Here is a 26,928-nt window from a genome sequence, read left to right on the forward strand (position 1 = left end):
TACAGGCAAGGAACATGCAACTCTGTGGCCACATTCAAATTTCTGCTCAATAAGCTGACATATGAATGAGTTTTTAGCCTACGTGCACACACCCTTCGTTCTTCCCTTTGCCTAAACCAGTAAACAAACCAGGAACTCCTTCCTTCCATTAGCTATGGTGTCCCATTCCACCCAAACTGGAAAAGTGTTGTTAGCAGCTTCAGAACAAGGCAGGGATAGTCAACTGTGGTTTCAAGCTGGCTAAATATCCCGACTTTTGTTCTGAAGCTATTAACTAGAAACTTGTTCCAGTTTAGTAAAATACAGTTCACTGAAGAACTTTGGAGTTTGCTTGCCATTTTTGGACAAAGGGCTTGTTCGTGCTTTGGCAGATTAAGTCAAAATATTATCATCTGAACTCTCGTGTGTGTGTGTGTGTAATCAATCTTTCAAATCTCCAGTAATAGCATTAAATGCAGGATTTGAGCAAAATCAAGATCTCTGCAGCTAGTGCAACCCACCTCCCGCCGTGAGTTCTGCTGAATGAAGCAGAACATATTAAGGAACTATGAATTATGAATAATGTTAACTGCCTAATTCAGACCTTGTCCTTTTAAGTTGCAAACATTTGAATTAAAGGGGCTATTTCATTTATCAGGGAAAGGGAACTTCAGGCCCAGGTGGAAACGTGGTGCTCCAGAACTCTCTACAGTGGTACCTTGGTTCTCAAACTTAATCCGTTCCAGGAGTCCGTTCAACTCCTGAAAGTGCTCAAAAAACAAGGAGCAGCTTCCAGTTGGTTGAAGGAGCTTCCTGCACTCAAGCGGAAGCCACATTGGACGTTCAGCTTCTGAAAAACGTTCGCAAAACAGAACACTTACTTCTGGGTTTGTGGCGTTTGGGAGCCGATTTGTTCAGCAACTAAGCCATTTGGGAACCAAGGTTTGACTGTATATGGTCCCTGGGACTCTCCCGAGGCTATACTCTTTACTTGCCCTACCCTTTGGCCTCCTTGAGTCTTTTTGCCTGTCTGGAATATGCTGCTGAACTCTTATAATGCTTCTTTGCTAGTCTTGGAATTACCCGATAGTAGAAACGTAAAATATACATTTGTTGCTTTGCCTTTGGCTCTACTCACCACACCCATGTGGCCCCACTGGACGATTTTACAGAAGGAAATGGGCTCATCAGGATTTTAAAAAAGATTGTATACCCATGATATAAATAGCAACTTCAATTACTTACAGTAGTTTCTGGAGTGTTCGCTGCTGGTAGACTTCATTTGTGCAATATTTCACATAAGGGTCAAAGGTTGATGCAGTATGCTTTTCCACAATATCACTGATATCATCTATGAAGATATTATTCTGATGCCTTGCTTCAAGCTCTCTAAAGAACCTAAAATGGAACAGAGCAAATTTACAAAACATAATTTATCAGTATATTATCTGAAAGGCTAAGAGGTCTTTAAGCGACTTCATAACCAAATAATTATATGCTGCAGTACAGAGATAACTAGAACAGCCTACAGAATCTCATGCCAGAGCCATGACTTGTCTCTTTCTCTGAAAATAATACATATGCTTTTATTGCCAGTAGAAATTGGTGTCCGTGTGTGTGTGTGTGTGTGTGTGTGTGAGAGAGAGAGAGAGAGAGAGAGAGAGAGAGAGAGAGAATGGAAGATAAATGACCTACCACAATACAGATGACAAACCAACATATTTCACTGACTACATTACAAGGAACTGAACCAAAAGGAATGTAGGACTATGAATTCGTTTGAATAAAGGAAAGCTTAAACTGAATGGAGCCCATTCCTTGCTTATTTGTACCATTTGAGATTGATGTTGGATAGAATCTAAGTGGTTAACAGCTGTAATGATAAAGATAATTGGGGGGGGGGGAGAAGAAAGAAAGGTGTAAAATTAAGTGAAAATTAAGGGTGAGGATTTGCTGAATGAATAATTTGAATTGGAATACAAAAAGGGGAGGTATGAGGAGGTCTGAGAAATAAGTCAAAAGAAAATAAGTGAATGAAATTATATGTGTTTTTAATTTTTGTATTTTTGTTTTTTGTCTTTTTTGTAGAAACCTTGAAAGTTAATAAATATATTTTTTAAAAAATATATTTGTACCATTTGAGATGGGCATGGGAGATTAGCTGCCTTGAGTGGCAACAGGAACAAGTAGCTACTCTTGGCAGCTGCCACCCACCCCCACCCCATGCTCCAGATGCTGTATTGTTTTCATGCACTGTTCTCCCCCACCAAAAAAAGGTAGTTACCATTTCCCCCAAAAATGTACAAAAATGACACAATGTATAGCAAAGATAGCTTATGTAGCCAAGTTGAATTTGAATTACAAAACTAATGAAATTGTAGTGAATTTATATAAAAGTTGTAATGAATATGAATGGCATACTGAAACAGACTGAATTTTTTTGCACACCTCTAGTTCAAGCAATATACCCATTGTATTGCTTCTATGTAAAAATGAAAATATAGAAGGTGTAAAGTATTCATGAATCGTATAAACTGAATTGCTAATGCATTCAAGATTTTTATGATAAACAGATCCAAATGGAGATGAAATCATGTTTTCTATAAAATGTTGCATACTTTCTATGCTATTTTATTCACAGTGAAAATATAAAGTCCTCAAATAATATAAACACCATGCAGAAATTTGAATGTAAGTGTTCCACTCAAATGTAACTTCACAGCGCTTATCTAGAGAACATGATGTGTCTACTTCCTGTGTTTCCGCTACTGTAAAATAGAACCATGAAATTTGTTCTCTGTAGCCAAGCGGACTTTTTATACCTTTATTCCTATTATTTCCTTGAAGACTGCTGTTACTGCAAGCCAAGGTTTGGTTTGTGGCTTCGCTGGATTCTAATCTTTGAAATATCTGGTTATGTGTTATTTCTTATATTACTTATTGCATACTGCTATTTGTAGGGTTTTTAAGTAATTGAATTTATATCAATATATAACTCCTGGGCAACTATTTGTGTTAAGTTGTGGATGAACATATCAGACGACACAGCGATTCTTCAAACAGCTCTTGTTTATTCACAGGCCAGGACAGAACTGAACTGAAGGGGTCAGTCAGCCTGCTTATATAGAGCTCCAGTACCACATTACTGTAACAACTTTCTAAAACTATCCAATCATTGAACGTCACTTTCGATCCTTCATTTGCATAACTATCTACAGTATCCATCCAATCATTGAACGTCACTTTCGATCCTTCATTTGCATAACTATCTACAGTATCCCCCTGCTGGCCCAGGGTCAGAACTTCAGTACATGACAATTTATATGTTACTTAAATAGTGGGAGAGCAAGCCACAACTTATGGTGCACCAAGCCAAATATTAAGTACAAGGAGCTGAACAGTGACCTGTTTTTGCTGCCCATGACTGCAATAATGATGATGATGATGCATAGCCAAGCACCAAATCCACAAGTTGTGTTTAGTGAATTACTGCTGTTTTTGGAAGGAAGAGCCACAGCTCAATGGTAGAACATCTGATTTACATGCAGAAGGTCCCAGGTTCAAACCCTAGCAATTTCTGGTAGAACTGGAAGAAACTCCAATCTGAAACCCTGGAGAGCCACTGCCAATCAATTTAGACAACACTGAACTAGATAGTCCTATGTTATTACTCGGTATAAGGCAGCTTCCTGTATTTAGGAGAACCTTTAAAAGAAACCCAGGTGTTATGGGTTCCAGAAGAGTACTGCTGTTTTCAGTTCTACAGTGACTTCATAATTTCCCAATGGTAGTAGGATGGCCTTACCAGAGCATCCAGAGCAGCTTCAGTAGCAAAGGATCAAAGCTGCCATATGAATGAGAGCAGTTGTTGATGCAGAATTTTTCGTTTCCCAGCTTTTGCCCACAGACTTGCACCCTAACCACACAGACTCCACTTGCCACCCCAGACAGCAGGCTACTCCAGTACCACAGATCTATGAGTGGGAGACCTGTTTGTGTATATAGATTGCATTTGGTAGATCTAAGTCAACCATGACCAAACTTGACCCTCCAGCTGTTTTGGGACTACAGTTCCCATCATCCCTGACCACTGCTCCTGTTAGCTAGGGATGATGGTAGTTGTAGTCCCAAAACAGCTGGAGGGCCAAATTTGACCATGCCTGACTAAAGCAAACAACCGAACGAACATTTTGAACTATCACTGGGGCATATGCTCTATTGGCAAAAATTTGCTTACACTGGAGAAGAAATTGGTTTCATTATTTGACATTGTATGATCTGAAGACATGTTGGACATTCAAACAATTGTGAATTTAAAGCACAACTATCCTGGCTATAAAATTTATGTAATGTCTTCAGAGAGGAGCAGTTTGTAGGAAGTTGAGATTAAGTCAGGAAAGCACAGGATAAATAATCTTTTCTCTTAAAGTAATTTGGTGCATCTAAACATTGGTTAATAGTTCAACAATGTACATAAACCTTTTATCTGTAAAGCTAAAATAAAGCCTCATATATTTCCTCACAGGAAAGATCTGCAATTTGGTTGGGGATAAGATATCGTAATAACGCTTATGGGTCCATTTAAAATTGAGTCTAAAGCCCTTTTAACAATGCAAAGGGATTCCTTTAAGTGCTTTCCTCTTATCACTAAGAAGGTTATGAGATTAATTTAAGTTTAAACTAAACAAGTTCATGACAGCATATTCTTTTCCCATCTATCTCCTCATTAAAATAAATATCTGCTCTGCAATAATCTAATCTAACTCATTCTGCTTATTCCCATGATGCTCCATTGATCCATCTAAAATGTATACACGGCTCTTTTGCTCTCACTAGTCAAAGAAAAGTTGAGTTTTAATCAATCTTTCTTGCCCAATGAGAAAGTGAGGTCTCTCTGAAAATGTTTTCTACTTTAATTAGGCAGCTCTTGCTGAAGGGCTTTACCATGGAGTCAATATGTTGCTCTGCAAGTTCTTTTCAATTAAGGCCAATGCAGAGGCCTCAGTGTTTTATTGGGTCCAACGGAACTTAAAGCAGAAACGCAACTGTGTCTGAAGCACATGGTTCTGATCCAGCATTTCCTTGCATAAATAAGATCTTGGATGCATGCACAAAACTCCACATTCACAAACTTATCTCTGCAGTATCAAAAACGGTTTGGAGCAACTTCTCCCACTGCAGTAAAGAGGGCTGTGTCAGCCACTGGACCATAGTATGCTGTTTCTGAACAAGAGATGGCTTTCAACAACTAATGTCATAGTCATTCTACAGCAGTGTTTTTCAACCACTGTTCCGCACTAGTGTGCCGCGAGATGTTGCCTGGTGTGCCGTGGGAAAAATTAAAAAATTCGAAAGATTTTTTTTTTTAAAAAAAGTCAAATTTTCGATTGGGACGCCGTCCCCGGAGGGAGGCGGGCGAGGCGGGCGGCGAGAGGTGGGGCGGCGGCCACAGCGCCCGCCTCGTGGCTCTCATTCCCTGCCCCTGCCAAAGCTCACCCAGCCAAGCCGCGCTCTCCTTCCTGCCTCGCTTTGCTGCCTCCTCCCCCCCCACCCCCAAAGCTTGGAGGTTCCCCGGCGCCGGCCCGCAGGTTTGACCCCCTTCTCACACCTGTTCGCGCTCCTTGCACGGAAAGGGGCGGATGGGGAGGAACGGGGCTCGCCGCTGCCCCCGCTCGCCCTCCCCCCCTCCACCGGCGGTCCCGCGATTCTTGGCTTTTTGGCGGTTGGCACAGAAGGAAGGCAAGGGGGAGGGGAAAAAATTGAAACTTACACTTTCGTGCGTCCCTCCCGGCGTGACGCTGCGCGCTGACGTCACGGGGCTGTCGTGCTCCACATAGGCACACATGGTGGTGTGCCTCGAGATTTTTTTCATGAAACATGTGTGCCTTTGCCCAAAAAAGGTTGGGAAACACTGTTCTACAGCATATGCACTGGGTGAGCCAGCAAAGCTGTTATGGGTCTTGTATCTAGCCCTGCCTCTGAAATACTGGAGTCTGTGGGTGCTAATGTATCCTATTTTGTTTAACCCACCTGGGAAACCCCTGCAGCACTCTTGTTGCATATTGTTCACATGTCTCCAGCATCAACCTCCAAATAATGATGCAGAAAAGGAGGGAGAAAATGTGCATCTTTATAATCACCTGGGTAAAGTTGATCTGAATTTTACAGAGAGGGAGGGCGCTGTCATTTTTGGCATCTGATACTAGAAGGCTTCCAGATCTTTCTGGACACCAGTTCCTATCAGCCCCAGCCAGCAATCATATCAGCCAAATGATTGCTGACCATTGGCCATGCAAGCTGGGGCTGATGGGAACTGGTGTCCAGAAAGATCTGAAGGGCTACAGTATCAGAGTATACATCCGTAGGTCCATAGGTTTCCCACCCCTATCCCCCACCCCCATGATACTGTGTGGCTCCATCTTTAAAAGGTACTGTTGAGAGAAGCTGCTTATGGGAGTTCAGTTCCTAACAGGAAGTTTAGGGCCAACAAAAATAAAAACAAGTGTTTTCAAAAGGGTACATTCATGAGTATAATGCTCTGCAAGAACCAGGTGTCTACTATTTATGGTTGCCTGTCACCAGTCATCTGTCATGTGCTAGGGACATGTCCAAAGCACATGGTGAACTAAGCGATGGGCTTCAGAATGGAAAATTTGGTTCAAAAGAAACTGAAAACAGGTTGGCATTTGTTGTAACTTCATACACTTTGTAACAACTGATTAAAACTGTCAACCCTTCTTCCAAGACCTTTGGTGAACTTTCGTTCTGTTTATAAATTCTCTTTTTCCTTGCTTTCATGTGGGCCTCTTATGTTGCAAAACTCTACAATACAGTCCACGCAGAAAAAAGCAGCCTTCTCATTATACACTAATGATGTACAACGCTTAAGTTCTACAAAACGACCACAAATGGCTTCCTTTTTACAAATTCAGTTGAAAGACCCAAATTTAATACAGCCTGTATACACAAACTTATTTCTGCACCCAAATCTCTGTTGCAGGGTCAAAGCGAAAGTGTACAAGGTTGGTGGTTTTTTTTAATGAACACTAAATTCCATTCAGTTCCAGCTGATAAGAGATTCTTCTTATGCACCAAAAAATAATCAATGCAAGAAGACCTGGCAAAGTTACACCGAAGGCTGCACTCTTTCAAATATATTTAACATGACCAGCTGATGACATATTTCACAATACATATCTAAACCTAACAGGAATGGAATATTTACCTACTTTCATGCCATACCACTTATACAATTCAGTTGTAACTGAGTGGTGTTATGCTCAATTTAGAAAACTAAAAGTGGCTCAACTAAAGTGTTATTTAAAAACACACACCTAACCATAAAAAGGTACCAGGTACAGCAGCTACTAAATTCTCTGCCTTTGATAAATCAGGGATTCAAATTCCTAGGACTCATCTGTACATATTACACAGTAAACGGGATAAAAGCAAGAGCTTTTTCTGAACTTTGTTCCCAGTAACAGAGCAATGGAGGCGGAGCTGGTTTCCATAACAACCTTTTTCACCATGTAACAAAAGCTTTTCTTTTACGACACATGATCGTATTGCAATCCTAATCCCTACTGAAAGCACTTTGATAGAACATAATAACCTTTGTCAGTACACCTTTGTACGCTCTGAAACGTTTTCAAAGGAAGCACAAAATTACAAGCCAGAAACATTAGTAAACAACTGAAACAATTGTTTTTACTATTTCTCCTCTTAATACATGGCACATTTGGAATGGTGTGTGTGCCTGTTTGTGTTTACAATGTGAAATAATTATATAACTAAAACATCGTACAAAAGGTGCACAGTCATTATCTAAATAATTAATCACTCTTTGATTATTTCAGATAATTTTGCAAATAGTTCAGCAAATAGTTCCCTTCCAATCGGGATTCAGGCCTCACCATGGGACTGAAACTGCCTTGGTCGCGCTGGTTGATGATCTCCGGCGGGCTAGGGACAAAGGTGAGAGCTGTTTCCTAGTTCTGCTGGATCTCTCAGCAGCCTTTGACACCATCGACCATAACATCCTTCTGGACCGTCTAGAGGGGCTGGGAGCTGGGGGCACTGTTATACGGTGGTTCTGCTTCTTTCTCCTGGGCCGTGTCCAGAAGGTGGGGGGGGGATGAGTGTTCAGACCCTTGGGCTCTCACTTGTGGGGTGCCTCAGGGTTCCGTCCTCTCCCCCATGCTTTTTAATATCTATATGAAGCCGATGGGAGAGATCATCAGGGGGTTTGGGCTGGGTGTTCATCAGTATGCAGATGACACCCAGCTCTACCTCTCCTTTAAATCAGAACCAGTGAAGGCGGTGAAGGTCCTGTGTGAGTGCCTGGAGGCTGTTGGAGGATGGATGGCAGCTAACAGATGGAGGTTGAATCCTGACAAGACAGAAGTACTGTTTTTGGGAGACAGGGGGCGGGCGGGTGTGGGGGATTCCCTGGTCCTGAATGGGGTAACTGTGCCCCTGAAGGACCAGGTGCGCAGCCTGGGAGTCATTTTGGACTCACAGCTGTCCATGGAGGCACAGGTTAATTCTGTGTCCAGGGCAGCTGTCTACCAGCTCCACCTGGTACGCAGGCTAAGACCCTACCTGCCCGCGGACTGTCTTGCCAGAGTGGTGCATGCTCTAGTTATCTCCCACTTGGACTACTGCAACGCGCTCTACATGGGGCTATCTTTGAAGGTGACCCGGAAACTGCAATTAATCCAGAATGCGGCAGCTAGACTGGTGACTGGGAGTGACTGCCAGGACCACATAACACCGGTTCTGATAGATCTGCATTGGCTCCCAGTACGTTTCCGAGCACAATTCAAAGTGTTGGTGCTGACCTTTATAGCCCTAAACGGCCTCGGTCCTGTATACCTGAAGGAGCGTCTCCACCCCCATCGTTCAGCCCGGGCACTGAGATCCAGCGGCGAGGGCCTTCTGGCGGTTCCCTCATTGCGAGGAGTAAGGTTACAGGGAACCAGGCAGAGGGCCTTCTCGGTAGTGGCGCCTGCCCTGTGGAATGCCCTCCCAGCAGATGTCAAAGCAATAAACAACTATTTTACTTTTAAAAGACAACTGAAGGCAGCCCTCTTTAGGGAAGTTTTTAATGTCTGATGCTGTACTGTTTTTAATATTCAGTTGGAAGCCGCCCAGAGTGGCTGGGGAAACCCAGCCAGATGGGCGGGGTATAAATTAATAATAATAATAATAATAATAATAATAATAATAATAATAATTATTATTATTATTATTATTATTATTATTATTATCATCATCATCATCATCACTGAGACTGAACAGTTAGCATGGTTAGCTTACCAACCACATGTAACATTCACTAGTCTTGGATAATTAAATTACCAACACTAGACTTTAGCTATTTAAATGGAGCTGACAATCTTATTAAGTAGAATTAAGACACTGCAAAAATATAATCAGAGAAAGCCGCGGAGATCTGAGGAGGGAGAGTTCATGATGGATGAACTGCTTTTCCATCTCTAGTTGTTGTTTTTTAAATTCCCCTTCTATTTACCACAGTGAGGGTAAACTGATGGTGCCACTCCAGAGCTGGCAAAGTTTTCTGGCTGGTTTGTCAGGGAAAACCAAGGTTTTCCAGAAGCCACCTGCTCCATTCAACCCCCGAGCAACCAAGAAGCAGTGAATCTCCTTCTCCGACTGCCTCCCTGTCTGACGACAACAGAAAAGTTCAGCAGCCTCCACAGTTGCCCTCTTCAGGAAACCTGGGATTGCTCCCTAAAAGATATATGAAAAAGATTTGTAACAGTGCTTACTGTCAACAATAGTAAGTATGGGGAAACTACAGAGCGGTGATTCTATCACCACATTAACATGCAGAGTTTAACATGCCAATCATGCCTGTGAAAGCAAACATAGTTGACATACCTTAAGATACACCATTGAAGATTTTTATTTTTAAGGCAGAGACTGGGAACCTGTTTTCCTCCAGATGTTGCACTACAATCCTGGCTAGTGGCCAAGTTAGCTAGGACTGATTTTCTGGAGTCCAGCAATATTTGGAGGGCCACAGGTTCCAAATACCCAGTTTAAACTGTACGCTTAGAAAGGAGCGCACCACTTTAATTCAGATTAAATTTAATCTGTCACCTTCTTGTCCACCACTGGGCATTGCTTTCTTTACAAGATACCAAAAAATCTTTAGTGGAGGTCAATGAATAAGTGTGTCAAGTTTAACGCTTCAAACCCCAAGCAAACATCCAACCCACTACACATAGCTAAATATTAATCTCTCACCAAGCTGATTTAAGCAAGATAGTTTTGGGCCCCTGCACAAGCAAAACCTCAACACATGGATAACTTCTGCAAAAGAAAATATACAAGACAGAATTGTTTTGGACATTTCATTTTTGACATCGCAGGTGTCATTTAACTGAAGTTAAAACTGGAACTGAGCCAAAAGGGGGGAAGCTCACCGCTTTTGTTTTGTTGGGAGATTATTGTGAAAGAGAATAAAGTGCTTGGCTAAACAGGAATTGCTAAATTCACTCTGAATTGACTGAAACTACCTGGAAGCAGACAAAAAAAATTAAAAAAAAATATTTAAAGTACTTTCATTGTGTTAAAAAAAGGGGGGGAATTACATATGGTAGAGCAATGAGGGACAGGGCAGAGCAATAGCAAGGTCAGAGCTAATTGGTTCCACCAATGTGCTTGAACAGCTCTGACCTCAAAATAGCCACTATGCCTTGCCCTCTGACCATTCTGGTACACAGCAGCAATGCCACCAGAAGGAAGTCAGGATCTGCAGTGATGTGCCTCCCTGGTAGCCACTACTGAGCAATCCCATACTCTGGTAGCTGCCCTGGGCTTCTTTGGAAGAAAGGGCACTATATAAATTTAATTATTAAATAAGACAGTTAGCAATCCTGCCCTCCAAACTCCAAACTACAGCTACACCATTGAAACAGAAGCCATATCCAATACTCACTCAACCAAAAGGGGGGGGGGGATGGGGGGAATCCCCAAACAGCAGATTAATTGAGGAGGGAGAAATAGCAAGTGCACATCCAGCGTCATCAGTAAAGCTCACGTATCAGTGCCTGTAACAATGGCCACAAGCAGCCCACAGCCAGATGAAGACAACAGCCGCACAACAATGAGGACATGCCACCGGCACACAAACCCTGCATCACAACACCCAACATACAAAGCGACTCCATAAAGCCCCCACTCCGTAAGCTGCAGTGACCTAGCCAGCAGCAACCCTGCTATTGCCGCTTCCCAGACTAGACTGCAGGGCTGGCGTTTGCATCTCCTGATGCTGCTCACAAGCACAGTTTTAGAGCACAACACAGAGGAAAGGAAGAGGAGCCTACACAACACACAGCATCCACAACACCCACGAGCTGAAGGGTCAGCACACAGTCCTCCTTAGAAAAAGGGTTCAAGACCAAACCAGGGAGTAAAAGACTCTTCCAGCAAGTCACCGAAGTAGGAATAGGTCATGAAACAAGGAGAGCAAACCCATGCAGAGAGTGGGGAGGCCAGGTACACTTGCCGGGTCCTCGGAGTGCTAAACTGGCCAGGGCCAGGGATCTGCCATTTTTGTCTGAGCTTATAATTTATTCTAAGAAGAATCCTGCTCTGGACTCCATCATCTGCATATTTTGTTAACAACTGATAGGCTACCTAGAAAAACTTCACAGATCCTAATGACTTGGACCAATAGTATTTCCTTTCAAAGAAGCAAACACCGTCTTTCTGTAGCTAGGTGTAGGGTAGGACAGAGATGAACCGATAAGGCACAATGAGGTAACTGTCCACTTACGGAAGATGCCAAATGAAATGTTATCCCGTACAACAAGTTTCCACTAAGAGAAGGTAAACAGTAACTCAACTGATTAAGCACTACAGCATTAGTCAGTGCCTGAGGACAAATATTATACTGTAGTTGTCGCAATTAAAGAGCTTGATGTACTTAGACCATATCATACCCTTTTCAGTATTTCACAGAAAAGGCTAATTTTCTGTGCAAGCTAGGTGAAGGGGCTCTTTGTTATGTAATGATGAGGCATTTGGTCTTACATGGTACAGTGGTGCCCCGCAAGACGAATGCCTCGCAAGATGGAAAACCCGCTAGACGAAAGGGTTTTCCGTTTTTGAGCTGCTTCGCAAGACGATTTCCCCTATGGGCTTGCTTTGCAAGACGAAAACGTCTTGCGAGTGTTCCGATTTTTCCCTGCTCCCCCCTTTTTCTAAGCCGCTAAGCCGCTAATAGCCTTTTAGCTGCTAATCCGCTAAGCCTTTAATAGCCGCTAAGCCTTTAATAGCCACTAAACCGCTAATAGCGCTAATCCGCTAATCGGGTTGCTTCGCAAGACGAAAAAACCGCTAAGACGAAGAGACTCGTGGAACGGATTAATTTCGTCTTGCGAGGCACCACTGTACTGTCAATTAAGCAGTCACAGAGAAAACATAGGATGCTGTGGAATATGGGCTTTGTTTCCAATTTAATGTTTCTATATAGCCCTGCAGTAACAATTTCCACAAGTTGATTATGTAAACCACGTAGAAAAGCTTCCTTTTGTTTGTTTGGAATCTACTGAAAGTGACCATCAGTCCTAGTATTTTGAGAATGAAGAGCAAATATTTATCTCTCTTCACATTGTTTTAAATTAATATTAAAATCACTTACAGTACAACTGTTTTACTCAGAGTAAACCCAGTGAAATTAATGAACATGGCTTGGTTAGGTCCATGAATTTCAATAAATCTGCCTCTGAGTAAAATGTAGTCCAACACCACCCTTTGTTGATTTTACATTTATTTATTTACTTTCACATTACTTTGTATACCCAAACAAATGTCAGAAAGACAGAAATACAGATTTTAAAAACCCCCAGAGAAAACAAATAAAACCAAGACAAAACCTATAATCTAAAAAGAGAAATAACCATATTCAATTAATAGCCCAGTCATGAAACTATCATGCCACCTAACACGGATGGTATGAACATTTCACATCAGTGTAAATGTCATGAATTGTGATATTTATTTATTTTCTAAGATTTATATCCCACCTTTCTTCCATCATGCAGTCTGCAGGCAGTCACCCATCCAGGTACAGTGGAATCTCAGTTTTTGAACATAATCCGCTCCGGAAGACCGAAACATTCTTAACTGAAAACTCAATACAGAAGCCTCAATACAATAGGGAAACTCAAAATGAAAGCTGCGTAGCACATTCGTCTGCTGAAAATCGTTCAAAAACTGGAATAGTTACTTCTGGGTTTTCAGCATTCGAAAGCCAAAACATTCAACTATGGATGCGTTTGGTAACCACGGTTCCACTGTACTACCAGAGCCCTGACCTCTACCACTGAAATCTCTATCATCTGGCAGACAAAAAGATCCATGTTCAAGCCCTACTTCAGCCATGAACTACCAGATCAGCAGCTCTAGCTAATTCACTTACTTTAAGCTTCAGTCCCCCACCTGTAAAATCAGAACAATCAATAGTTCTTCTGGGGATAAAGAGTGTGAAGTACTTTGCATAGTGTAGTGTAGGATGTTATGGAAATGACAGATAAAATGCCAATGTATTGTCAGCACTGCAGCCAGTGTTCCTCAACTTCTACCTGTCCAGATGTTGGAACTACAATTCCCATCAGCCCAAGTCAGCACGGCCAACAGAAAGGGATGATGGGAGCTGTAATCCAAAACATCTGTAAGGCACCGGCTGGAAAAAGACTGTTTTAGGATGATATGACTTTTTAAATACTGGTACTGGGTAGCATAAACACTGATCCGTTCTTAACGAATGACATCTATTATATTTGCTACATATCACTAAATACACTACAACACACCATACTTCTGCCATTTCTTTTGATGACAGTAACACTGGAGAAAGCTGTGAAGATGAAAAATTGCTCTTAGAACAAGAGAGCCATTTTGGCTGCAGCCAGGGAACTGGAAAAAAATAAATAGTGCAGCGACATTAAGCTAATGAAGTTCAACTGCAGGTCAAACAGGAACCCAAAATATTTGGACTTAGGAAAGACAAGAGTAGCAAGATAAAGTTATGGGATGCTGTGTGGCTTAATATGCAAAGCCTGGGACTGAGAACGCAGGAATCAACTGTTTGGAATTTATTGTGTTTCCTCCAATATCTAAGTAGTGCCTTGCTTCTCTTCTATGGATGGAGACACTTGACGGTATATTTATCTATCTATCTATCTAATTATCAAATTTATATCCTACCCTTCCTCCCAAAGTAGCCCAGGGCATCAAATACATATGTGATACAAAATACAATAAAAACAAAATAAAAACCCTCAGGGATATTGAGTAGATTTAAATTAAGGCAAGTTTTGGACACCTGGCATAAACAGGTTTTATGCCTTAAAATGATGGGACTTCATGTGACCATTTTTTTCCACCACAAGACATGCATCCACTACTCAAAGGCTAATAACAATCACATATTAATTTTCATATTCTTATCTTCCATATCTATATAAAACAATACAAGTAATGTATGGGGAAGAGAAAGATAATGTTCCTAGAATTAAGCTGTATCATTCAATACACAGTGAAAGATGATGCATGTTTACTCAGAAATAAGTCCCAAAATGTTTGGTGGGTTTACTATGCTGGGTGTTTTTGGTATGACAGCCTAAACTATCTATCCCACTAAACATCAACGGCCCATAAAACAAGAAAGAATAAATCTGAAGTACTGTCCAGAAAAGATTAGAAATGCACAGGGATTTATACACACTCAGTTTAGATCACAAAGAAGCAACAACTAATTCCCCAAACTTGTTTTGAAACAAGAGAGTCAACAAGTATAAACATTTCACAACCGCGATTTTTTCAAGTTGCTGTAATGCAACTGAATCACTGACAACAGGGGTTTAACTTGGGTGAATCTTGTTCCCACACATCTCTAAATGCTTGGAAACTACTCTTTGCTTGATTCCAAACCAGAAGAGATATGGAGATGCCAAACCAGAAATGCCTTAATTAAAGAAATCTGTCAAAGCTTTTAACATTGTTCAGATTTTGCAGGAAATCACCTGCCAATTTTCACAGCAACACATTAGTAATCCATTGTTAAAGGACATGTGCAACATATACACAGCATTTTTTTAAAAAAGAAAACAATCTCTTAAAATATCTCTCAGGGCAATGATATATATCACAACACAACTTCAAAGATCAATCATTTTTAAAGTACTGCATTCCATTTTAAGAAACAAGACAATCCCTAGCTTAAAGATGCAATTCCGCAGGCCTATGTCCTATTGATTTCAACAGGATTTAACCCACAGCGCCACACGCGTCCCTTATTCTTCCTTAGATTGAACTAAATGCAGTAAGAAAGAATTAGCAATGATAACTGCCAACTGTAATAACACAAGATGGATTCAAAAGGCATTACAGACATCACATGATCAAAGCATGCAGTGGTCATGACCACCCCCTCCCCACAATCCAAACATTCAGATGGCATTTGAAAAGGCTCTACATGCATAGAGCCCATTCACACATTGGCCAAATGTGTGATCTTCCAGAGGACACGGCGGCTACATGCAGTGTTGACAGGGAAGCTCATGGAATCTTGCATCCCCTCACACCTTCTTTCAAAGCATGGGTCTAGGAGGATATCTGAACTCCCCTTAAGAACATGAAAGTGTATAACAGTTCCTGGGCACAAACAGAATAAAGGGGAAGGACCTCTGTTTAAAACTTACCTCTTGCTTGCTTCGCAGACATCCGCAATATTGGAAAAAAGGTGATGGCTTTCTGTTTTGGTCATTGTAGTGCCCAGTTCTTTGGAGTTCTTAAACATCCGGATCAGGATTTCCAGACTGAGCAAGTATGAATGTTCTGAAGATATAACTTCAAATATAGCCTGCATGTGGGAAGGGGGAGGAGACACACACACACATACACAGGTCACCTCTTTTAGCTTTAGGATGCGAAAATCCAGGCTCAAAACCCTCCCAAAGCAATGAAGTTCACGGGATGGTCATGAGCAGGATTTTATGGCCTGGTTGAGATATATAACTATCTCGCTTGAATGAACCGTGATTTATGGGGTTGAGAACTTAGCCTAGTGCCTGTGTGAACAGATCCTGCTTTCACAGTTTGTTGGCAGTGATTAAAACACATTTCCCCCAGTCTGGATAGAATGGAAATTGGGTGAACGAACTTCAAGAATCTTGCATTGAGGCATATGCAAGAAGGGAGGATTGTATGTGGCCACAATGCTTGTATTTGGTCCAATAAACCATGGTCAGATATCAGATCAAGATCTTTGCGCCTGAATTGGACCAACCTCTCAGGCTAACCCTCACAAAGAACAAAACTGACAATAATGTTAAAGTAACTGTTATACGCAAAGTGCTTTAGAAATAGCACCAACTACAAATGTTTGCAAAAATTAAAAAGCTGCCATTTGTAAAATATATGTTTGTTCTTTGTAGCCCAAGCAAAAGTCGCCCCATTATTATTTTTAACTACAAAAATAAGGGGGGAATTGTGGTTTTTATTAGGAAACCTTGTATAAGCAAAAGCCCCAATTAATGAAAAAAGAAACCCTGTATAGTTGAAGATTCCGCTCCTTGAAAGCAGTGGAAACTGAGAAGCAGCTTTGCCAGATACTTCTGCAAAAGGTCAGCTGGCTGAAAAGGAGATGGGCTGGTCTCCAGAATGCACACACAGGCCTCCCACACAAGCCTTCCCAACCCACATTTCTTCTCTTTACTCTGGCAAATCCTACACAGCACTGCCTATCAGCCTCTTCCCCCAGCTTCTTTCCTTCAGTTAGCTGAATGCCTAAAACAGAGTACCTGAGAAGGAGGCTTGATTCAAGTATTATTTGACTACTTATCTGTATACCTCCACCAGTGTGCGTGGTGGTACACTGGCGGTGCACTAGTGTACAGAACAGGCCCCCAGCCCCAAAGAGCTTACAATCTGAAATCTGACATGGGGAAACAACACAGGGTGGGTAGGGAGCTGCAGGGGTAGGAGACCATGAAATTATTTCTGTTACACATACTTAAAAGCTGGTTGCACATTTATTAACTAGCATGTCCCCATTAATGTAAAATATTATCTGGTGCTTCTATATCCACCAGTTAGGAATTCTAATGATTGAGCAGTATATAAATACCTTAAATAAATAAAATGCACATGTTGTTGTTGTTTGCAATGGGACGTATCAGTTGGGATCATGATGTGGCTTCTATTTTGTTTTTACGAATCCCTCAACTTATGACTTGGAAATCGCAATGATACATATTCTACTTTGTATAACCTAACTGGAGGGAATGGAAGAAGCCACAGTGCTATCACTCAGGCTTCCCACTAATCATCTTGTCCCCAAATTTATGCTGCACTCACAGGCAATTTGTTGCTTTGGCTGCAATCGTGAAGAAAGGGCTTGCCTAAAGAGAGCAGCAGAGTTCTGTAACTAATTTGCTCTGGTGTGTGTGTGTTTCAGAGAAAGGACACCAGAGCCCTCGTCTTCAATGCTATTTAAGAATTCTTTGTTCCCAGTTCCATCATAGCCCTCATTGATTCCTTTCAAGCTAAAAAATTCAAGGCGAGGCACAGCAGTTTTTTTGAAAGTGAAAATGAGATATGGGTTGGACACTTATACATTCTAGCAAAGCATACAATGAAAAGAAGTTTTCGATTATCCCGATTTCAGAATACTTCAAAACGATCATCTCAAAACACCAAAACAAGGAACGTTTAAACTCATGCATAATCTAGTGACACTAATCTGAGATGAAGAATGATAACGCATTTGCCAATTACTATTTCTTACTCAAGACAAGTGACAGTCCCCATGAGTGACAGTGTGAAATGTAGTTATCGTTCATTTGCACGGCATCAATACAAACAGATGTGTGAAGCTTGATAGCTTATGCATGCTTTGTGGAGCTCTTTAGAGACCAAATGTATACAAATGCTTTGTATGTGGCCCTGCTGGAGAAGCAGATGCATTCAAGGATAGAATGTGATAATGGTTTAACGGGGAAGATAGATATGTATTCCATCTCCATCCTCTTTAGTTCAGCCTATTTATTTCTCCTTGGCTTTGTACATTATTTAGCATGTTGCATTAATAAACTGCAACAACACACATTGTCCAACACAACCCATTATGTGTGTATTATTTTTTTAAAAAAACACACCTTACTTAATAATTTCACCCTCTGCCCCATTTAATAGCTGCCTTTAAAAAGACATTTCTTTAACTATGCCTACAGCTTAAACAACGGGTGGCGCTGTGGGTTAAAGCCTCAGCGCCTAGGGCTTGCCGATCGAAAGGTCGGCGGTTCGAATCCCCGCGGCGGGGTGCGCTCCCGCTGCTCGGTCCCAGCGCCTGCCAACCTAGCAGTTCGAAAGCACCCCCGGGTGCAAGTAGATAAATAGGGACCGCTTACCAGCGGGAAGGTAAACGGCGTTCCGTGTGCTGCGCTGGCTCGCCAGATGCAGCTTTGTCACGCTGGCCACGTGACCTGGAAGTGTCTCTGGACAGCGCTGGCCCCCGGCATATAGATGTGAGATGGGCGCACAAACCCCAGAGTCTGTCAAGACTGGCCCGTTCGGGCAGGGGTACCTTTACCTTTTACCTTTACAGCTTAAACAAACCACTCACCTAAGTGAAATGGCACCAAAGTCCTGACTATCACCAATGTATCTTTTTTCCCCTCTTTGGGAAACTCAACCTTCAAGGTACTTCCTGATTTACCAAGACAGAATGGGTTCATTTCTCACTGGCACTTATTCTGTCCTCAAGGGGGGGCTCAAGGGGGGGACAGCATTTATTCCAGCATCTCTTCTTGCCAATGGGAGGAATAGTCCTCTTGCCCTCAGAAGAATGTAGGCTAAGTGGCTAAGGGAACAGCACAAGATACAAACCAGGATGGGAAGGGTTAAAACCAGTGGACAGCAGGTGATGGCAGATGTAGCACAACAGGCTAACATTGGAGGCAGAGTGCAGCTGGCAGTGGAGGACCGGCACTTCCCAGATGAGCATTAAGGGCAGCTAATGTTGGCATGAGATGCTACCTTAACAGTGGAAATCCAGGCATGCACTGGACAGAAACCGTGATTTTCTTTGCTGCTCTGAGCCCCAAAGGCACAAGAGAGGTAACTACCAGTGCAGTTGCTTGTTACCACATTGTATCTGGAACTGACAACAGCAAGTCCCATGACCGCAAAGAGGAAAGGTTTCCAGGCCCACATCTGTCCCAGTTTCCTTCAACTGCCAAATTGCTCATAACCACCATTCATCAGAAAGTCTTCCAAGCCCTCTGAATCTCAAGTTGATTTTCCTGCCTGTTTTTTAAAAATCTACTACACATTCTACAGGCCTTACATCTCTCGCCCCCTGGAATCCTATAAGTATCTCTGTGAGCTTCTTTTGCCCTGATCTGTAGCTTATTATTATTATTTCATTTATACCCTGCTCATCCGGCTGGGTTTCCCCAGCCACTCTCAGAACACAGCTCCCAACAGAACACTAAAAACAGAACAAAACTTCAAACATTAAAAACTTCCCTGAACAGGGCTGCCTTCAGATGTCTTCTAAAAGTCAGATTGTTGTTTATTTCCTTGATATCTGACAGGAGGGTGTTCCACAGGGTGGGCACCACTACCGAGAAGGCCCTCTGCCTGGTTCCCTGTAACCTCACTTCTCGCAGTGAGGGAACCGCCAGAAGGCCCTTGGCGCTGGACCTCAGTGTCTGGGCTGAATGATGGGGGCATAGCTGTCAACTTTTCCCTTTTCTTGCGAGGAATCCTATTCGGAAACGTTGACAGCTATGGATGGGGGTGGAGACGCTCCTTCAGGTATAGCTGAAGTGAACTGCCCTGTCCTCTGGCTGTTGCCCAGCAAGTGCTAACGGTGCAAACAAAAGCAGATTTATTTATTTACTTACTTCCCAGTTCACACGTAGACTGGACTTATTCTAAGAAGGATCTTCAGATCCTTCCTTGTGCTCTTTCACTGAACAGGCAGTGCTGATCTGAGGATCAGCCCTCTTCAGGTGACAGATCAAACCCATAACAGCTAGAGGAGATTATCCACATTTATCAAGGGGTATAGCAGTAGCCTCTAATGGGCTGAGGAGGAGAAAACAGGATGCTTTTAAGGGTCATTCATTCTGTTCTGCTTTGAAGACATCGGGTAGGACGAAGAGGTCCTATGTGTGGAATTCTGCACACAGAACATTCCTGCTCATGGGAATAGGGGTGATGATTTCCCCCTAATCCCCTGCAGCCCACAGAATTTTGTACAGGAGGGTTGAAGGGTCATCTGGGACTGTGTGAAAATCACCTCCCCAATTTTTTCTACAGGCAGCAACCTATGCTGGGGTGCCACTCCTTCTGCAAATGGAAGGAGCTCTTCCTTTCACAAGTATAGCTCAGAAAGCAAACGGAGAACTGAACAGACAGGTGGTTATGAGTAGGGCTGAAGAGACTGCTTATTTCAGATATTGGGCATGTTCACAACATTTGCATATTATTATTATTATTATTATTATTATTATGTATTGCATTTATAGATATATCACCCACTTGAATTCTATGCAAGCTGCAAAACCCCAGGTAGTCTGTATCAAAAGTTAGATTTCTACTATAATTTAGTTCACAGAAATAGAACAGAAAAGTGTGCAACATTTATTTTTCTCCAGAAAGCAAGCATAAAAGGATGACAAGCTTATGAAGTAATGAATAAACTGTGGCTATAATAATTAAGGTACCTCTTGCCTTTTCCTTTCTTCTTGGCTGATGCTCTGGTATAGCCCATTCTTCTTCACCTGAAATAAATGATTAACCATTTACATATATTTTTGCAATACACATGTTTCTCCTCCATTGTTTTTCATCAGTAATTGACTGAAATTTTCCTTTGGTTGGGCCCAAATTTCATTTGGATGGACCCCATTCAAAACAAGGCATGAACCCATTTCCCAGACATAGGAACCACCAAGCCATAGAACATCCACCTTGTCAGGTTTTAGTCACAGCTTATTGGCACCTACCTAGACCAACTCCAGGCCCTGGTTCTGCACCTGAACAGCACCACCCAATTCAATGGAGACATACAACAAAGTGCCATCAGCATACTGTTGACAAATCACCCCAATCCCATGATAATGGCACTCAATGGTTTCATATATATGTTAAGCTTCATGCAAAATAGAATTTCTTCTTGCACAATCCCACAGCACAGTCACCATGAGGCTGAGGAAAAGTCATCCAATGCTATTCTCTGACCCCCGTCCTGCAAAAGTAGGAGCATGACTACTGTAGAAGACAACACCACTAGACTATCAGTCAGCATCATTCAAAGATAAAGTTTAAAAGGTTCATTTCGGTAACTTCTCATTCTGCAGTATAGAGCTTTATGACCGACTGTCTTATGAAGGCTCTTTCAATGAAGGAAAGATGTAAAAGAAAATGAAATCAAACAAAACAAACAGGAAATGATCTGTTTCAATATTAAGAATAAAGAATTTATGAAGGTAGCTGCAGCACTCAGGAGTGGAAATATTCCTGCAATGTTTTTACACATGAAGAGAAAGAAGTTAGTGGTTGCCTCCAAAATACGGTCCAGAATGTCCCTCCTTTCCCCCCTATTACATCCTGCGATAAAATGGCAGAATATCTGCTTTACTTTAGAACACTTTGGCATTAACACTGTGCTTAACTCTGTGCCAACAAAGGTATTCAGCCAGCGAACCTTTTGCTTTTCTATCCAGGATGAAAAACTGAGTATGTACCTGTAGTTCCAAAACAATCTCAAAATACAAGTTTGGCCTGAAATTACAGGCTAGCACATGTTCAAAATGTCAGGTTAATTAATCAACAATTTGAGACATTAAACTGTGCTTACAAAAATGAAAGTTTTAGATTTAACAAATTACTGTTTGTGTAGTCCTACACTTTTATACATATATAAAAGCAGAACTTCACAGTAGGTTTACCCAGATTATTGGTGAAAGCATGCCCGTTCTACAGCCATTGAAGGAAATACCTGTATAGTTGTGATTTTCTTCTAACATTTTTATCTGAGCAGTGATGTTTGATACTGATTTGCAGATGCCCCACTCCCCAGCTGGTTTCTTCCTTCCAGTTGGGACTTGTTTCCTGCGTGCAAGCCTGACCAGAGACACTCACAAGCGTGCACAATAAGTATCCATGTGTACATCACAACATACAAATAGAACAACAACAAAAAAGCATTTTCAGATCTATGCATAAAAAGCAACATCTGAGAGATGGGGAACATGTCCAACTTCCATCAGCCCAAGCCAGCATGGCCAATTGCCAGGGATCATGGGAGCTGTGGTCCCCTAACACCTGTATGACTTTTTGTTGAATCAGGAGGAAGCAGAGGTTTCAACAGATGTTAAGATTTGGACCCACCCAAAAGACCTCCAAGTCCAAAAGGACAAGAGTGTTTTTCTTGACCTTTAAATCTTTAATACAGTGGTACCTCAGATTACGAACTTAATCCATTCCAGAAGTCCGTTCTTAATCCAAACTGTTCTTAACAGGAGGCGCACTTTCCCTAATGAGGCCTCCCGCTGCCGGTGCCCTTACACCGTTCAGATTCTGTTCTTAGACCGAGGTAAAGTTCAGAAACCAGGACACTACTTCTAGTTTTGCGGAGTCCGTAAACCGAATAGTTCGTAAACCGGGCTGTTCTTAAACCGAGGTACCACTGTAACCAAAGACCTAAATACTTCAAGCAACACCGCTATCTACCTCAATGACCCTGCTGCTTGGCCATCCTCCAAATTAAAATGTACAAAAGGGGCAGCGTAAGCTCACAGGCAGAACCAACCAAGCGTTTGTGGCTTTGCACCTGCACAGCCCTGACCTTGCTGCAGCCTCATCCCTTCGAAAAGAAGCAGCACCTTTGCTGCCAGGAAGCTACTGCTGTACCTCTGGCTCTACCAATTGACCCATTCCTAGCCTTGGAGGCCTCTTGGGCCAAAAGGCAGCATAGAAAGAAACTCTTTAACAGGACAGACATGTATCCAATAAATATAAGTTTAAAAGTACCAGGTATTCAGCTAACGTCTACTCAGAGCCAACCTAATGGAATAAATGATAATGACTAACTTAGGTACCTTAATTTCAACAACTCTACAGGCAGGCCCCACCCCACCCCATTGACACGCGTTCAATACGTGCATGACTGTGTATACGCGCATCGCACCGAATCCAGAAGTGACCTGGAAATGCCAGAAAGATGTCACTGAAACATCACTCAAAGGGCGGAAGGGAGGTGGGGTGTTTGCCAGCTTTTTCAATGGGTTTCAATTACAATAGTACCTCTGGATGCAAACGGGATCCGTTCCGGAGCCCCGTTCGCATCCTGAGCAGAACGCAACTCGTGTCTGCGCGGGTTGCGATTCGCTGCTTCTGTGCATGATGTCATTTTGAGCGTCTGCGCATGCACGAGTGGCAAAACCTGGAAGCAACCCATTCCGTTACTTCCGGGTCCCCGTGGAACACAACCTGAAAACGCTCAACCTGAAGCACATTTAACCCGAGGTATGACTGTATACACAATTTCACCAACACACGCAGTGTCTTGGGACATAACCCACAGACTCTGAGTGTTAGCTGAATACAATCCACTGAAAAGGAGTGGGTGCTTAAATGGTTATTTTTAGACTTATGAAAAGAACTGAGTTTGCCAGTGTATTACAACACCCGTTTACTCAAAATTAAGTTCCACTGAGTCCACTAGTGCACCTAGAAAATTCGGTATAGAATTGCAGTCCAATCACAGGAATGCAGTACACATTTTAGTTCTGTTTATAATCTAGCCCAGTGGGTTCCTTTCAACTTAATACTGTGGAGTATTTTCACTTCCACATTTTGAGTGTAAGTATCACACATAGTTCTCTCTAGCTCAACTTGTCGAATGAAGCTATTAACGTTCAGCATCATTTAAAAACATTCTAATATAATTTCCCCTTCACTTCCCAAATAGACTTACAGCTCATGTAATCTCTCATACACAAGTTATCCTCCATTTATTGCATACTGTGAATGGGGCATAGTAGCATTTATTAGTTCTCCAGTTATAGCCACAGAACTGTAAACAAAGAGGGCTTTAAAAAGTGGGGTGGGGAGGGAACGCTTTAACTGTATCATGTCTCAGAGGCCTCGGAATTGTTTTCAAAAGACTTTCTGTTCCCATTCAATGCTGCTTTTTCCATCAAGTCAATTAAGTAGAGAGAAGCAAACAGCTATATTAAACATATTGCATGAAAACAGCAGCACAGTGGTAAAATATGTGAAGAGATTTGGGTTCAAGTGGTCAGCCTCCACCCATACAACCCTTTCCATACTCTGAGATTGGTTTTAATACTTTTGAGATCCTTATGTGAGATCAATTAAGATCGGTGAGCATAAGGGAAATGTCCTTTTCTGTAGCGGCACCACACCTCTAGAATGGTAGCCGTGTGCAGTGTATTTACACAGGTTTTGATACTTTTATTGTTGTAGCTGCACTGCATTGTATTTTAACTGGGAACACACACACCTCACTTAAAGGCAACACTAAAATATTTTAAATAAAGACACATCTGCTCATAACTAGGGTGAGGTCCTAATTTCAGTAGATTCCCCTCCTCCATACGCAGGCCTCACGCTGCACATCTTGGTCCTATTAAGCCCCTTGATGTTTTTTGGAGGAGGTGCGTTAATTATGCTACTATAGTAGAGAATGGACTAGAACGATCTGTTCCAGAAGCAGAAGTCCACTTGCAGTTCTTAGGATCCCAAAAAATATTTACATTTGCACACATGCACACAAATGATTTGCATATCGTAAGTTGTTTTCCACTAACTTTTATTCAGAGTAGACCCACTGAAACGAATGGACCCAATGTTTTCATCGCAACATTTTCATAGAATTGTAGAATTTTGAGTTGGAAGGGACCCCAGGGTCATCTAGTCCAACCCCCCCTGCAATGCAGGAATCTCAGCTAAAGCATCCTTGACAGGTAGCCATCCAACCTCTCACTGAAACCCTCCAAATGAAGCAGAGTCTGCCATCTCCCAAGGGAGTCTGTTCCACTGTCGAACAGCTCTTACCGTCGAAAAGTTCTTGCTGATGTTGCATCAGAATTTCCTTCGTAGTAACTTGAATCCATTGTTTCAGGTCCTACCCTCCAGAGCAGGAGAAAACACGTTTGCTCCATCTTCCATGTGACATCATGTGATATCATATCTCCTCTCCGTCTCCTATTCTCCAGGCTAAACATATCAAACTCTCTCAACCATTCCTCATAAGGCTTGGTTTCCAGACCCCTGCTCATCTCAGTCGCCCTCCACTGAACACATTCCAGCTTGTCAATATCCTTCTTATATTGTGGTGCCCAGAACTAGACACAGTTCTCCAGGTGTGGTCTGACCAAGGCCAGATTTTATTATGAACAGATGAGTAACAGCTTGCTTTCTCCATTCATTCACAACATTAACATGTCATTTCACAAGAGAAGTTGCCCTAACGCATGGGGGTTTCCGCTCATCAGCTGATCACACAAAATCACACGCTTTGTATTAATTGTCAATGCACAGTGCAATGCAGAGTTGCGGCTTTCCTTTCCATCTCAGTAACATAGGAGCCTTATAATCTTGCTCCAAGCAACTACAGCTATTGCAGAATTTATGATCCAAACCAAAATGCACTCCACCAGTTGTATATAGTGCCAAACTAAGATCTCAGCAAATCTTCTGGCTTTAGTCCTTGCCTTGAAACTGTAAGAATGGCGTGCAGAGGATGGGAGAGACTTCCAGGCACCTTTTAGTCCACAAAACATGACTTGTGGGCTGTCATGTGGCTTCTTGTATCATGCACTGTGTAGGTCTGACTGTGAAACATGATTTAAATGAACCCCCCAAGCATCACTGAATGGGTTTCCAAGGATTCATGTAATTTATCCCCGTCTGATTCCTTCCTTCAAATTCTACTGTATCAAATAATTCAAATAAGACACACTAAATATAGCCATTTGCCACCATTAAAAAAACTGAGGACAATTCTTCACAGGGAGTGAAGTCATGAACCTGTTCTTTCCTTGCATTCACTTATTTTAATAATAAGAATAAATGCTTACTGCTAAAAGCTGTTGCAAAGTTTTAAAATCATATACTAAAAGCCAACCACAAACCTCTTGAGTGTTTAATTAAATTGCACTTGTAACCATAGCAGATACAGTACACAAACAAAAAGGAGAACTTTGACCTCTTGCAGTTTTCTTCTGCTTAACTGTTTCCTTATCTGTGAAACTGCAGGGAAGCTAATATCTCTAGCCTATCATAGGTACAATTCTAATGCCGTTATCTCAACACTGGGTTCACACATGTGGCAACTGCACATGTGTCAACCAAGGTCTTCCTCCGCACCTGCAGGGTCCCCTCCACCCCTCTGAAATTAGGCTTGAAAGAAGCCTTAGACAGTAGAATAGATTGTGGTATGTGCTTGGTTGGGATGGTGGGGGAAGAATGATGCCCACAACGTTTTCTCTAGAATGCAAATTTTCACTCAATTGGCGACTTCTGCCTTAAGTGGCATGGCTGTTGCTTCAGCACGATCAGTTCCCACGCTGCTCTAGTAATGTTGAGCCTGCCAATACCTCAGGTGATATAACATGGTTGCTTCCCATTACAGAGTCCCAATCCCCATGGAATGGTCTGACGAGCAGCCACATGAAAGTACCAACCACAGTGCTAAAATATTGCTTGGTACAATGCCAACATGCAGCCTTGGGCTCAAACACACTCTTCTCTCCTCCTCCTCCAGCAGACAGAGAAGATAAGAAAGTGACTCACCTGGTGGGGTGGAGCTGCAGAAATATTCTCCTAGCAGCACTGCACCTTACTAGAGGGGCAAGGTGGCAACCCCCCCCC

General features: G+C 42.2%; 1 protein-coding gene and 1 long non-coding RNA gene across 3 annotated transcripts in view; both read right to left on the reverse strand.

The window, feature by feature from the left end:
- The window catches only part of LOC309533420, a 149,877-nt gene that overhangs the window by 32,697 nt on the left and 90,252 nt on the right, over positions 1–26,928 (reverse strand). The gene's annotated exons all lie outside the window — the stretch shown is intronic.
- The window catches only part of ARHGEF26 (Rho guanine nucleotide exchange factor 26), a 70,199-nt gene that overhangs the window by 29,046 nt on the left and 14,225 nt on the right, over positions 1–26,928 (reverse strand). For both annotated transcript variants that reach the window (XM_082224064.1, XM_082224065.1), the window contains exons 5-7: positions 20,751–20,807; positions 15,717–15,877; positions 1,225–1,377 (exon numbers count right to left, since the gene is read on the reverse strand). In XM_082224064.1, the coding sequence (XP_082080190.1) occupies positions 1,225–1,377; positions 15,717–15,877; positions 20,751–20,807 (371 nt within the window). The remainder of the gene's footprint in view (positions 1–1,224; positions 1,378–15,716; positions 15,878–20,750; positions 20,808–26,928) is intronic.

Source organism: Podarcis vaucheri, assembly GCF_965113315.1.
Source record: "Podarcis vaucheri genome assembly, chromosome: 5".
Lineage (NCBI taxonomy): Eukaryota > Metazoa > Chordata > Lepidosauria > Squamata > Lacertidae > Podarcis > Podarcis vaucheri.